Here is a 10,902-nt window from a genome sequence, read left to right on the forward strand (position 1 = left end):
TGTTGTGTCAAATCCTTTACCCTGACTGTTGCACAATGTCACAGACAGCCCAAATCCCTGAACTGGACACATGGTTAAGATAATGGATGGATCCATAGCACTGATATTTTTTGATCTTCACAGGCATAAAAAGGAAACGTAACCAGATGGAAGAGGATTCGAGCTTGGTGATACTTGTTACTGGATTCAGATCACAACATTTTGTGGCACTGCCTACCCCAGAAAACGAAATAACATTTTAGATGAAGCATTAGCATTTTTTTCCTTTTGCTTGCATGTGATCTATTGGTTCCCTCTTGACTGTAAGAGATGGATCATTCCTCTCTGAGCGTGGGTATTCTTCAAAGCAGCTTCCTGCATGCTGCTGACAAACAGAATGGTAAAAGAAGCTGATGGTCTTCATTTATTAAATTTCCCAGTAGAGCTTGTTTGACATTTTTATGGCAGGAAGACATGTTCCTTAAAAGTTCAATGCAAATTAGCTGTCAAGACTTTACCGGGATGCCCTAGAGGTCAGGGAGCTACATTTGTATCACTGGACACTGAGAAATGTTACAAGAGCCTCAGCATCTGATTTGCACTTTAACATGATTTCCACAAAAAGAGCATGTGGACCATTTCCCATGAGAAAGGTGTTATCCAGATGCAGAGGCCATCATCTGATTTATTACTGAAAAACATGCATGTGTAACGGATGTGACGTGATTGTGATTTAACACAGGTGTTATTCTAGAAGGGAAACCCTCCTCAAAAACGGACGGAGCAGTGGAGCAGCCAAGGGAAAAGACTGAATTAAAAACTGGCTCACTAAAATATAATTTATTACATTTAAACAGTTAAAAATGTAGAAGGAATTAAAACAACCCTGGCCAGGGAAAACTCACAATAACAACCAATAAAACAAAATCATTAAAAGTCCATTCGCGTGCGCCACGGCGTAAAAGTCACTAAAAGTTAAAAATCCAGCCAATCGGAGCAGAAGGGAAAACCCGGCGGCGTCCTCGCCGTCCTATTAGTGTTTCCGCTCCGGGGGTGCTGGAAGAGAGGAGCAGCGACAGTCGCTGTTCTTATTAGTGGCTACGGTTATTATAGTGGGATACGTCGCGAGACTTACCCCGGATGGGCAGAGCTCTTAACTTTCCTGTAGCACGCCAATCGGCACCAGCCCGTCTCGCCGTGAGTTAGGCCGCTGTCCCTCTGGCCACTGATTCCCCACCGTGATCTGGCCTCCAGTTATCCCAGCCGCAGAACAGCTCCCTCCGCTTCTCTGCTCGCTGGCGTCGTCTGCTCTCCCACGCCCTGCACGCCCACCTTTACCAGCCCCGTGCCGGTGTTGTGCCAAAGTAGTTACCCCCGTCAAAAATTGTTTCCCCATTCACGGGAGCGCGCAAAGTAGGAGGAGCCACTTGCCCAGCTCCGTTCTGTACGCTACTTGTCACTGATCTGCAGTCGACGCAATAAAGAGTAAAAGCTGGAAAACAGCAGACTCGATGAATTTAATATTAGTTTCGTGACATTGTAATGTGCCGTGTGGAAGACAATTTACCTTAAACTGTACACTGAAATAACCTGCTGGGAATACTTTGTCTAGAAAAAGACTTTGATACTATAATACTGTAAAACCAGATGCGATCATGGAAACACGTCGCTCTCCAGTGAATTTACACTCGGTTTACACTTTGTAGCGAAGCTATCACGAAGGAGTTTATTTGCAAAATCAATCTCAGTATTAACATTTAGCAGTCTTTCTTGATGTCATTACACATTTGTTGTCAGTTTCATGCTCTTCTTCCCCGCAGAAATGACAGATGTTTGTCAAGTCATCTGTTTTAAAAAGTGAAAAAATAGCACATAGAGTCTACTACCTACTGCACTTATTACTTCATTCAAACAACTATATGGTTTGTTTCTACAGCCATCATGATGAAAATATTCGTTTTCTGTGAATCAATTTCTTTCTTTTATTGTGTAATTATCTTATATTCCTTTTCCTGTCATTAACATTTATTACAACACAACATTTCCAATATTCTCGTATGTATGTATGTATTACGGTTAAGACTCGTACTTTCAATGCAAAGACTCCACATGAGGTAGCGTCCACTTGTTTTGGGTGTTTGACTGAGTCACAAGTCCATCTTGAGACGTTGCATCCTTTTTTTTTTCGCATGAATGCCCTGAAAGACAAGTACAATAAAAACAAATAACATGTTTTAAAATTTTGGTGACACAAAAAGGTGAACAGCATGGAGAGCTTAAGTGTCTGTTGAACATCAAGTTAAGAACACTGACCACACTGTTTTGTTAAAATCATTACTTTTTAAAAGTCTACAACGCATTTCCGTGGACAATTACTTTGCTTTTTTCCCCGTTTCCGCCCATGATATAGAAATCAATCACTTACACAGTACACTTTGAAGAGATGTGGAGGAGGAGCAAAGATGAAATTCACACATGTATAACCTGTGTGAAATTATTTTAGACATTTGTCTGATGTTTTAGTGCTAAACCTCCGCAACACTTTATGCAACTACTAAACATTATTCTCCCCGTGCTATATTTTCTAATGTAAAAACATCATCTCATACAGACATCAGGTCCTCAAATAAACATTGAAACATGGGGAGACTTCTCTTTAAAGGCAAAATTAACCCATAACACCACAATATCAGAAGGCCAACACAAAAATTTAAACCTGTTGCTGCTAGTTTTTTAATTGTGAGTACCAATTTTTTTTTTTTTTTTTTGATTGACATCATACTTATAATTGTCATAATAAACACAAAAATAACAACAGCAACAAAGAGTTTAATAAAGGGTCAAAAAAAATTTCAACATTTATCCTTACCTTGTTGATTCCAAACAATTTTGGATACCTTGTTTAGTTTCTCCGAGTGGATCAAGATACAGTGACTTCTTTTCTTGTGGGTAAATGACCTACAGTAAAATTATGTGGAGAATTACATGTAATAATTCAAGACTTAAGATTATCTGCATGCCATGCATTTGTCTTCTAAAACTGATTTGATGAATATTGTAAATGCAATTATTTTTTTACCACTAATGTCCAGTGATGATGTTCATTTACAATTCCCAGAATGACCTAATGCTCCATGGGTTTGATCTTAAATTGAAACAAAACAATAAAAATATTCACTTCAGACATAAAAAAAAGAAATGCAATAACATGTTGTTTAGAGTCCTTTTTTATTAAAGTAATTTATGATATATTATAAATCATCCACTTATAAAGTACTCTGCGACAGCCATGATTCACCCCTCATTTCTTTAACCTGTGCAAGAAGCTGGACTATCTTATATTTTTTATAAGTGGTTTTGCACATTACTTCCTCCAAGACTAATAAAGGTCTTTCTAAGGATTTTTTTTGGACATGGAGTTCATTTTCAATCATTTTCAATGCGATCCTTGTACCATCTGCAGAATAATGTTTAATGCTTTCTTAAGCCTCTTTAACAGTGACGTATGAATCACTTGAGAATAAAAAGGTACCTATTAAAGAGATGAAGCAGTGTTGATGATTTCAAAAGAGATATTAGCCCAAATGTTTGCAAATCTCAAATCAAGCATTGATTGGAGTGTGTACAAAAAAAGGAGGAAACCAGACAAGCAGAGAACAAAAGAGAACTGTCAAGTCTAATAAACTATCCACATCTACTAACCCCAGTCTCAATTCATTCTTTCTGCATAAGCTGTTATCCAATCTGAATCTGGATGTGGATATGATCCGAGGTACTTAAACAATACACACAAGATTCTTTCCAGAGATACCTACCTTGAGTCTTGGAGCTTTTCTCTTCCAAATGGCAGTCATTGAAAATGAATCAATGAATGCTGCTTTTGCTGAATTGTGACGATTGCATTGTCTCACCATGATCGCAAGATATGCATTAATAGACTGCGAATACAAAATGTAAACATTTTTTAACTGTTGTCAAGGAATAAAACACTGATAGCTGCATTGTTGTCAGTAAAGATCACTGTACCTCACTTTCCAACTCCATGTCCGGACCAATTTGTCGGATATCCCAGTAGAATAATTTGTAAGCACCAATTTTGGAGAGTAGAACGTGAGGACTCTTTCCAGCCCAGGCATCCATTATATCTACAAAAAGTAATGAGAAAAAGAGATAAGTCAGCAGGACTAAATGTAAATCAAAATTTAAAATGCATAATTTCTTATGTAGTTGTCTGACAAAAGACGTGTTTCAGGGTAAATACTTTTAAGACGCTGATAAAATGGGCACATGGTTTAACATTGTATTTTGTAGAAAAAAAAGAGCACTTAAATTTGCTTTTATTTGGGGGTAAAGTTACACTTACAATGTTCTACAAAGAAATTTAAATAAATTCATATTAATAAAAGAAAAGAAATTTAAATACATAGCAATAGAAATGCTCTTGCCCCCTATCAAATCTTTTTTCCAGCAGGAACACCAATTACAACAATTTTTTAAAATTATGTTTAGTTGAAGCTACATGAATATATTTTAAAATACTCAGGCTCAAGGCTTGCACCTGTGGCCTTTACTATTACATAACCGTTTCTGGAAAAATGTTATTTTTCTCCTCTAAAACTAGTTTAATTATCTCTAAAATAGAGTGTCAATTTCTGGGCTGTTAAAAGCAGCGTCTTAAAGAGTATTTGATCTTTCGAACTGTTGCTGGCAGGCAGTCATCATCACAACAATAATATACTTCTTGTAGTGGGCATTCTATGTCACTAGCAGCATATATGACAGCAATTTTAGAAAAGAAGAAAATGAAGAACATACACTACTAGTCAAAATTAGGGACACACCTTCCCATTCAGTGTTTTTCTGTGTGTTCATGCTTTTCATGCAGTGACAATCATCTTAGGTGACTACCCCATGAAGCTCACTGACAGAAGGTCTAGAGTGTGCAAAGCAGTGATCAAAGCAAAGGGTGGCTAATTTGAAGAATCTAAGATATAAAAAATATTTTTGGTTCTTTCATACTGGTTTACTACATCATTTGTGTTAAGGTTAGTGCTCCATATGTGTCCATTCATAGTTTTGATGCCTCGAGTTCTAATCAACAATGAATCTACAAAATAGACAAGGAAATTAAGAAGCAACATTAAAATGAAGGTGTGTCCAAACGTTTCACTCTTAGTGTACATCAGATGTACAATATCAATCATGAACATTCTGGGTTACACAACAACAAAAGAAAGATTCACAGTTTTGAAGGACTCACTTTTTCATTTGGGTAATTTTACACATGTGGCTTACATCCTTTTACGAGTTTTCTATAATGTTTTGCCCCATGAATGTTTTTTTTTAAAGCATTAACATATTTTTAAATTTAAATATTCTGTTAGGAAATATACCTAAAAAAATCTTTTTAAAGGTGTAAAATTTCCTATGCCATGATCTACAGAGTACTGAAACAAACACTGTCATAGGAACAAAAGTCCTTTTTTCAAAAATAAAAAAATATTATATTTATTTACATTTCTCTGCAACTGTTGGTTCTATGGTTTGTGCTGTAGATTGCTGGGCTGTAATCTGTGGAGCTGAGGCTTGTGTGGTTGTAGCATTTGGAGCTGTGGTCTGTGAAGATGGGTCTGCTGCTGTTGTGGTCTGTGAGGCTGGGTCTGCTGCCGTTTTGGTCTGTGATGCTGGGTCTGCTGCCGTTGTGGTTTGTGATGGCTGGTCTGCTGTTGTGGTTTGTGATGCCTGGTCTGCTGTTGTGGTCTGTGAGGCTGGGTCTGCTGTTGTGGTCTGTGATGCTGGGTCTGCTGTTGTGGTCTGTGAGGCTGGGTCTGCTGCCGTTTTGGTCTGTGATGCTGGGTCTGCTGTTGTGGTTTGTGATGCCTGGTCTGCTGTTGTGGTCTGTGAGGCTGGGTCTGCTGTTGTGGTCTGTGATGCTGGGTCTGCTGACGTTGTGGTTTGTGATGGCTGGGTCTGCTGTTGTGGTTTGTGATGCCTGGTCTGCTGTTGTGGTCTGTGAGGCTGGGTCTGCTGTTGTGGTCTGTGAGGCTGGGTCTGCTGTTGTGGTCTGTGAGGCTGGGTCTGCCGTTTTGGTCTGTGAGGCTGGGTCTGCTGTTGTGGTCTGTGAGGCTGGGTCTGCTGCCGTTTTGGTCTGTGAGGCTGGGTCTGCTGTTGTGGTCTGTGAGGCTGGGTCTGCTGCCGTTTTGGTCTGTGATGCTGGGTCTGCTGCCGTTGTGGTTTGTGATGGCTGGGTCTGCTGTTGTGGTTTGTGATGCCTGGTCTGCTGCTGTTTGTGATGCCTGGTCTGCTGTTGTGGTCTGTGAGGCTGGGTCTGCTGTTGTGGTCTGTGATGCTGGGTCTGCTGACGTTGTGGTTTGTGATGGCTGGGTCTGCTGTTGTGGTTTGTGATGCCTGGTCTGCTGTTGTGGTCTGTGAGGCTGGGTCTGCTGTTGTGGTCTGTGAGGCTGGGTCTGCTGTTGTGGTCTGTGAGGCTGGGTCTGCTGTTGTGGTCTGTGAGGCTGGGTCTGCCGTTTTGGTCTGTGAGGCTGGGTCTGCTGTTGTGGTCTGTGAGGCTGGGTCTGCTGCCGTTTTGGTCTGTGAGGCTGGGTCTGCTGTTGTGGTCTGTGAGGCTGGGTCTGCTGTTGTGGTCTGTGAGGCTGGGTCTGCTGTTGTGGTCTGTGAGGCTGGGTCTGCCGTTTTGGTTTGTGAGGCTGGGTCTGCTGTTGTGGTCTGTGAGGCTGGGTCTGCTGCCGTTTTGGTCTGTGAGGCTGGGTCTGCTGTTGTGGTCTGTGAGGCTGGGTCTGCTGCCGTTTTGGTCTGTGAGGCTGGGTCTGCTGTTGTGGTTTGTGATGCCTGGTCTGCTGTTGTGGTTTGTGAGGCTGGGTCTGCTGTTGTGGTTTGTGATGCCTGGTCTGCTGTTGTGGTCTGTGAGGCTGGGTCTGCTGTTGTGGTTTGTGAGGCTGGGTCTGCTGTTGTGGTTTGTGAGGCCTGGTCTGCTGTTGTGGTTTGTGATGCCTGGTCTGCTGTTGTGGTCTGTGAGGCTGGGTCTGCTGTTGTGGTCTGTGAGGCTGGGTCTGCTGTTGTGGTTTGTGAGGCCTGGTCTGCTGTTGTGGTTTGTGATGCCTGGTCTGCTGTTGTGGTTTGTGAGGCTGGGTCTGCTGTTATGGTTTGTGAGGCCTGGTCTGCTGTTGTGGTTTGTGAGGCTGGGTCTGCCGTTTTGGTCTGTGAGGCTGGGTCTGCTGACGTTGTGGTTTGTGAGGCTGGGTCTGCTGTTGTGGTTTGTGATGCCTGGTCTGCTGTTGTGGTTTGTGAGGCTGGGTCTGCCGTTTTGGTCTGTGAGGCTGGGTCTGCCGTTTTGGTCTGTGAGGCTGGGTCTGCTGTTGTGGTCTGTGAGGCTGGGTCTGCCGTTTTGGTTTGTGAGGCTGGGTCTGCTGTTGTGGTCTGTGAGGCTGGGTCTGCTGCCGTTTTGGTCTGTGAGGCTGGGTCTGCTGTTGTGGTCTGTGAGGCTGGGTCTGCTGCCGTTTTGGTCTGTGAGGCTGGGTCTGCTGTTGTGGTTTGTGATGCCTGGTCTGCTGTTGTGGTTTGTGAGGCTGGGTCTGCTGTTGTGGTTTGTGATGCCTGGTCTGCTGTTGTGGTCTGTGAGGCTGGGTCTGCTGTTGTGGTTTGTGAGGCTGGGTCTGCTGTTGTGGTTTGTGAGGCCTGGTCTGCTGTTGTGGTTTGTGATGCCTGGTCTGCTGTTGTGGTCTGTGAGGCTGGGTCTGCTGTTGTGGTTTGTGATGCTGGGTCTGCTGTTGTGGTTTGTGAGGCCTGGTCTGCTGTTGTGGTTTGTGATGCCTGGTCTGCTGTTGTGGTTTGTGAGGCTGGGTCTGCTGTTGTGGTTTGTGAGGCCTGGTCTGCTGTTGTGGTTTGTGAGGCTGGGTCTGCCGTTTTGGTCTGTGAGGCTGGGTCTGCTGACGTTGTGGTCTGTGAGGCTGGGTCTGCTGACGTTGTGGTTTGTGAGGCTGGGTCTGCTGTTGTGGTTTGTGATGCCTGGTCTGCTGTTGTGGTCTGTGAGGCTGGGTCTGCTGTTGTGGTCTGTGAGGCTGGGTCTGCTGTTGTGGTCTGTGAGGCTGGGTCTGCTGTTGTGGTCTGTGAGGCTGGGTCTGCTGCCGTTTTGGTCTGTGAGGCTGGGTCTGCTGTTGTGGTCTGTGAGGCTGGGTCTGCTGTTGTGGTTTGTGATGCCTGGTCTGCTGTTGTGGTTTGTGAGGCTGGGTCTGCTGTTGTGGTTTGTGATGCCTGGTCTGCTGTTGTGGTTTGTGAGGCTGGGTCTGCTGTTGTGGTTTGTGAGGCTGGGTCTGCTGTTGTGGTTTGTGAGGCTGGGTCTGCTGTTGTGGTCTGTGAGGCTGGGTCTGCTGTTGTGGTTTGTGAGGCCTGGTCTGCTGTTGTGGTCTGTGAGGCTGGGTCTGCTGTTGTGGTTTGTGAGGCCTGGTCTGCTGTTGTGGTCTGTGAGGCTGGGTCTGCTGTTGTGGTTTGTGAGGCTGGGTCTGCTGTTGTGGTTTGTGAGGCTGGGTCTGCTGCCGTTTTGGTCTGTGAGGCTGGGTCTGCTGTTGTGGTCTGTGATGCTGGGTCTGCTGTTGTGGTTTGTGAGGCTGGGTCTGCTGTTGTGGTCTGTGAGGCCTGGTCTGCTGTTGTGGTCTGTGAGGCCTGGTCTGCTGTTGTGGTTTGTGAGGCTGGGTCTGCTGTTGTGGTTTGTGATGCCTGGTCTGCTGTTGTGGTCTGTGAGGCTGGGTCTGCTGTTGTGGTTTGTGAGGCTGGGTCTGCTGTTGTGGTTTGTGAGGCTGGGTCTGCTGTTGTGGTTTGTGAGGCTGGGTCTGCTGTTGTGGTTTGTGAGGCCTGGTCTGCTGTTGTGGTTTGTGAGGCTGGGTCTGCTGTTGTGGTTTGTGATGCCTGGTCTGCTGTTGTGGTCTGTGAGGCTGGGTCTGCTGTTGTGGTTTGTGAGGCTGGGTCTGCTGTTGTGGTTTGTGAGGCTGGGTCTGCTGTTGTGGTTTGTGAGGCTGGGTCTGCTGTTGTGGTCTGTGAGGCTGGGTCTGCTGTTGTGGTTTGTGAGGCCTGGTCTGCTGTTGTGGTTTGTGAGGCTGGGTCTGCTGTTGTGGTCTGTGAGGCCTGGTCTGCTGTTGTGGTCTGTGAGGCCTGGTCTGCTGTTGTGGTTTGTGAGGCTGGGTCTGCTGTTGTGGTTTGTGAGGCCTGGTCTGCTGTTGTGGTCTGTGAGGCCTGGTCTGCTGTTGTGGTCTGTGATGCTGGGTCTGCTGTTGTGGTCTGTGAGGCCTGGTCTGCTGTTGTGGTTTGTGAGGCTGGGTCTGCTGTTGTGGTTTGTGAGGCTGGGTCTGCTGTTGTGGTTTGTGAGGCCTGGTCTGCTGTTGTGGTCTGTGAGGCTGGGTCTGCTGTTGTGGTTTGTGAGGCTGGGTCTGCTGTTGTGGTTTGTGAGGCTGGGTCTGCTGTTGTGGTCTGTGAGGCTGGGTCTGCTGTTGTGGTTTGTGAGGCTGGGTCTGCTGTTGTGGTCTGTGAGGCTGGGTCTGCTGTTGTGGTTTGTGAGGCCTGGTCTGCTGTTGTGGTTTGTGAGGCTGGGTCTGCTGTTGTGGTCTGTGAGGCCTGGTCTGCTGTTGTGGTCTGTGAGGCCTGGTCTGCTGTTGTGGTTTGTGAGGCTGGGTCTGCTGTTGTGGTCTGTGAGGCCTGGTCTGCTGTTGTGGTTTGTGATGCTGGGTCTGCTGTTGTGGTTTGTGATGCTGGGTCTGCTGTTGTGGTCTGTGAGGCCTGGTCTGCTGTTGTGGTCTGTGAGGCTGGGTCTGCTGTTGTGGTCTGTGAGGCTGGGTCTGCTGTTGTGGTCTGTGAGGCCTGGTCTGCTGTTGTGGTTTGTGAGGCTGGGTCTGCTGTTGTGGTCTGTGAGGCCTGGTCTGCTGTTGTGGTTTGTGAGGCTGGGTCTGCTGTTGTGGTCTGTGAGGCCTGGTCTGCTGTTGTGGTTTGTGAGGCTGGGTCTGCTGTTGTGGTCTGTGAGGCTGGGTCTGCTGCTGTTTTGGTCTGTGATGCTGGGTCTGCTGACGTTGTGGTCTGTGAGGCCTGGTCTGCTGTTGTGGTTTGTGAGGCCTGGTCTGCTGTTGTGGTTTGTGAGGCCTGGTCTGCTGTTGTGGTTTGTGAGGCTGGGTCTGCTGTTGTGGTCTGTGAGGCTGGGTCTGCTGCCGTTTTGGTCTGTGATGCTGGGTCTGCTGACGTTGTGGTCTGTGAGGCCTGGTCTGCTGTTGTGGTTTGTGATGCTGGGTCTGCTGCTGTTTTGGATTCGGTTTGTAGAGCTGTAGCGTGTTCTGGTGCTGTAGCACTTGTTGCTGGTTCTGGTGGTTCGTTCTCTTTCTGTGCTGTTGCTCCTGACTCTGGTTCTGATACCGTTATTGCTATACCTTGTGGAACTGGAGATGGATTTTGTGTTTGAACTGGTAGTGATGTAAGTGATGCCATTGGTGCTGTAGCCTGTGTAGCTCTAGGATGAGGTGGTGGTGCTACCGCCACTGGTGCTGCTGTAGCCTGTGAAGCTAGAGCAGATGCTGGTGCTGCTGCAGCTTGTGGTGCTGCTGGACCTGGTTGTGCTGTTAGTAATGTGGCTGCTGTTTTCTTTAAACCCCGGTGTGGCACTCTTGGCATGCTGTCTTTGCTTAACTTTAGTTGGTCAATATTTACTTTTGGAATGATTGTCCCATTGGAATCCTTAGATCTGCACTTTTACCTTGGATTGCTGTAATAATGTAAGGGCCTAAAAAGTTTGCTTCAAGTTTCCCCCCTTTCCTCTGCTGGCTTCTTATGTTAGCTCTTAAAACTTTGTCACCAACTTTGAAGACGACATCTCTCTTCATCATTTTTATTTTGCCCTTTGTTTTTTCCTGAGCTTTGACCACGTTGTCC

At 45.9% G+C, this 10,902-nt stretch overlaps 1 protein-coding gene across 1 annotated transcript; it reads right to left on the reverse strand.

Annotated features, from left to right (window-relative positions):
• Positions 1-5,175: 5,175 nt before the first annotated feature.
• On the reverse strand, positions 5,176-10,644 carry LOC146393025 (uncharacterized). The gene is made up of 3 exons (XM_084938492.1): positions 10,207-10,644; positions 9,361-9,603; positions 5,176-5,190 (listed from the first exon to the last, which is right to left on the reverse strand). Exons 1-3 carry the CDS (start codon positions 10,642-10,644, stop codon positions 5,176-5,178), a joined length of 696 nt encoding a protein of 231 aa, XP_084794618.1.
• Positions 10,645-10,902: the final 258 nt, after the last annotated feature.

The sequence above is a fragment of the Perissodus microlepis genome, chromosome 2 (genome assembly GCF_051167445.1).
Source record: "Perissodus microlepis isolate ML-2025 ecotype Zambia chromosome 2, ASM5116744v1, whole genome shotgun sequence".
NCBI lineage: Eukaryota > Metazoa > Chordata > Actinopteri > Cichliformes > Cichlidae > Perissodus > Perissodus microlepis.

Excerpts from the sequence above, each read along its gene's own strand:
- LOC146393025 (XM_084938492.1), bottom strand. The coding sequence starts at position 10,644 with ATGCCAAGAGTGCCACACCGGGGTTTAAAGAAAACAGCAGCCACATTA. Across the intron at positions 9,604-10,206 it reads CCACAACGTCAGCAGACCCA|GCCTCACAGACCACAACAGC; the intron begins GCATCACAGACC and ends ACAGCAGACCAG.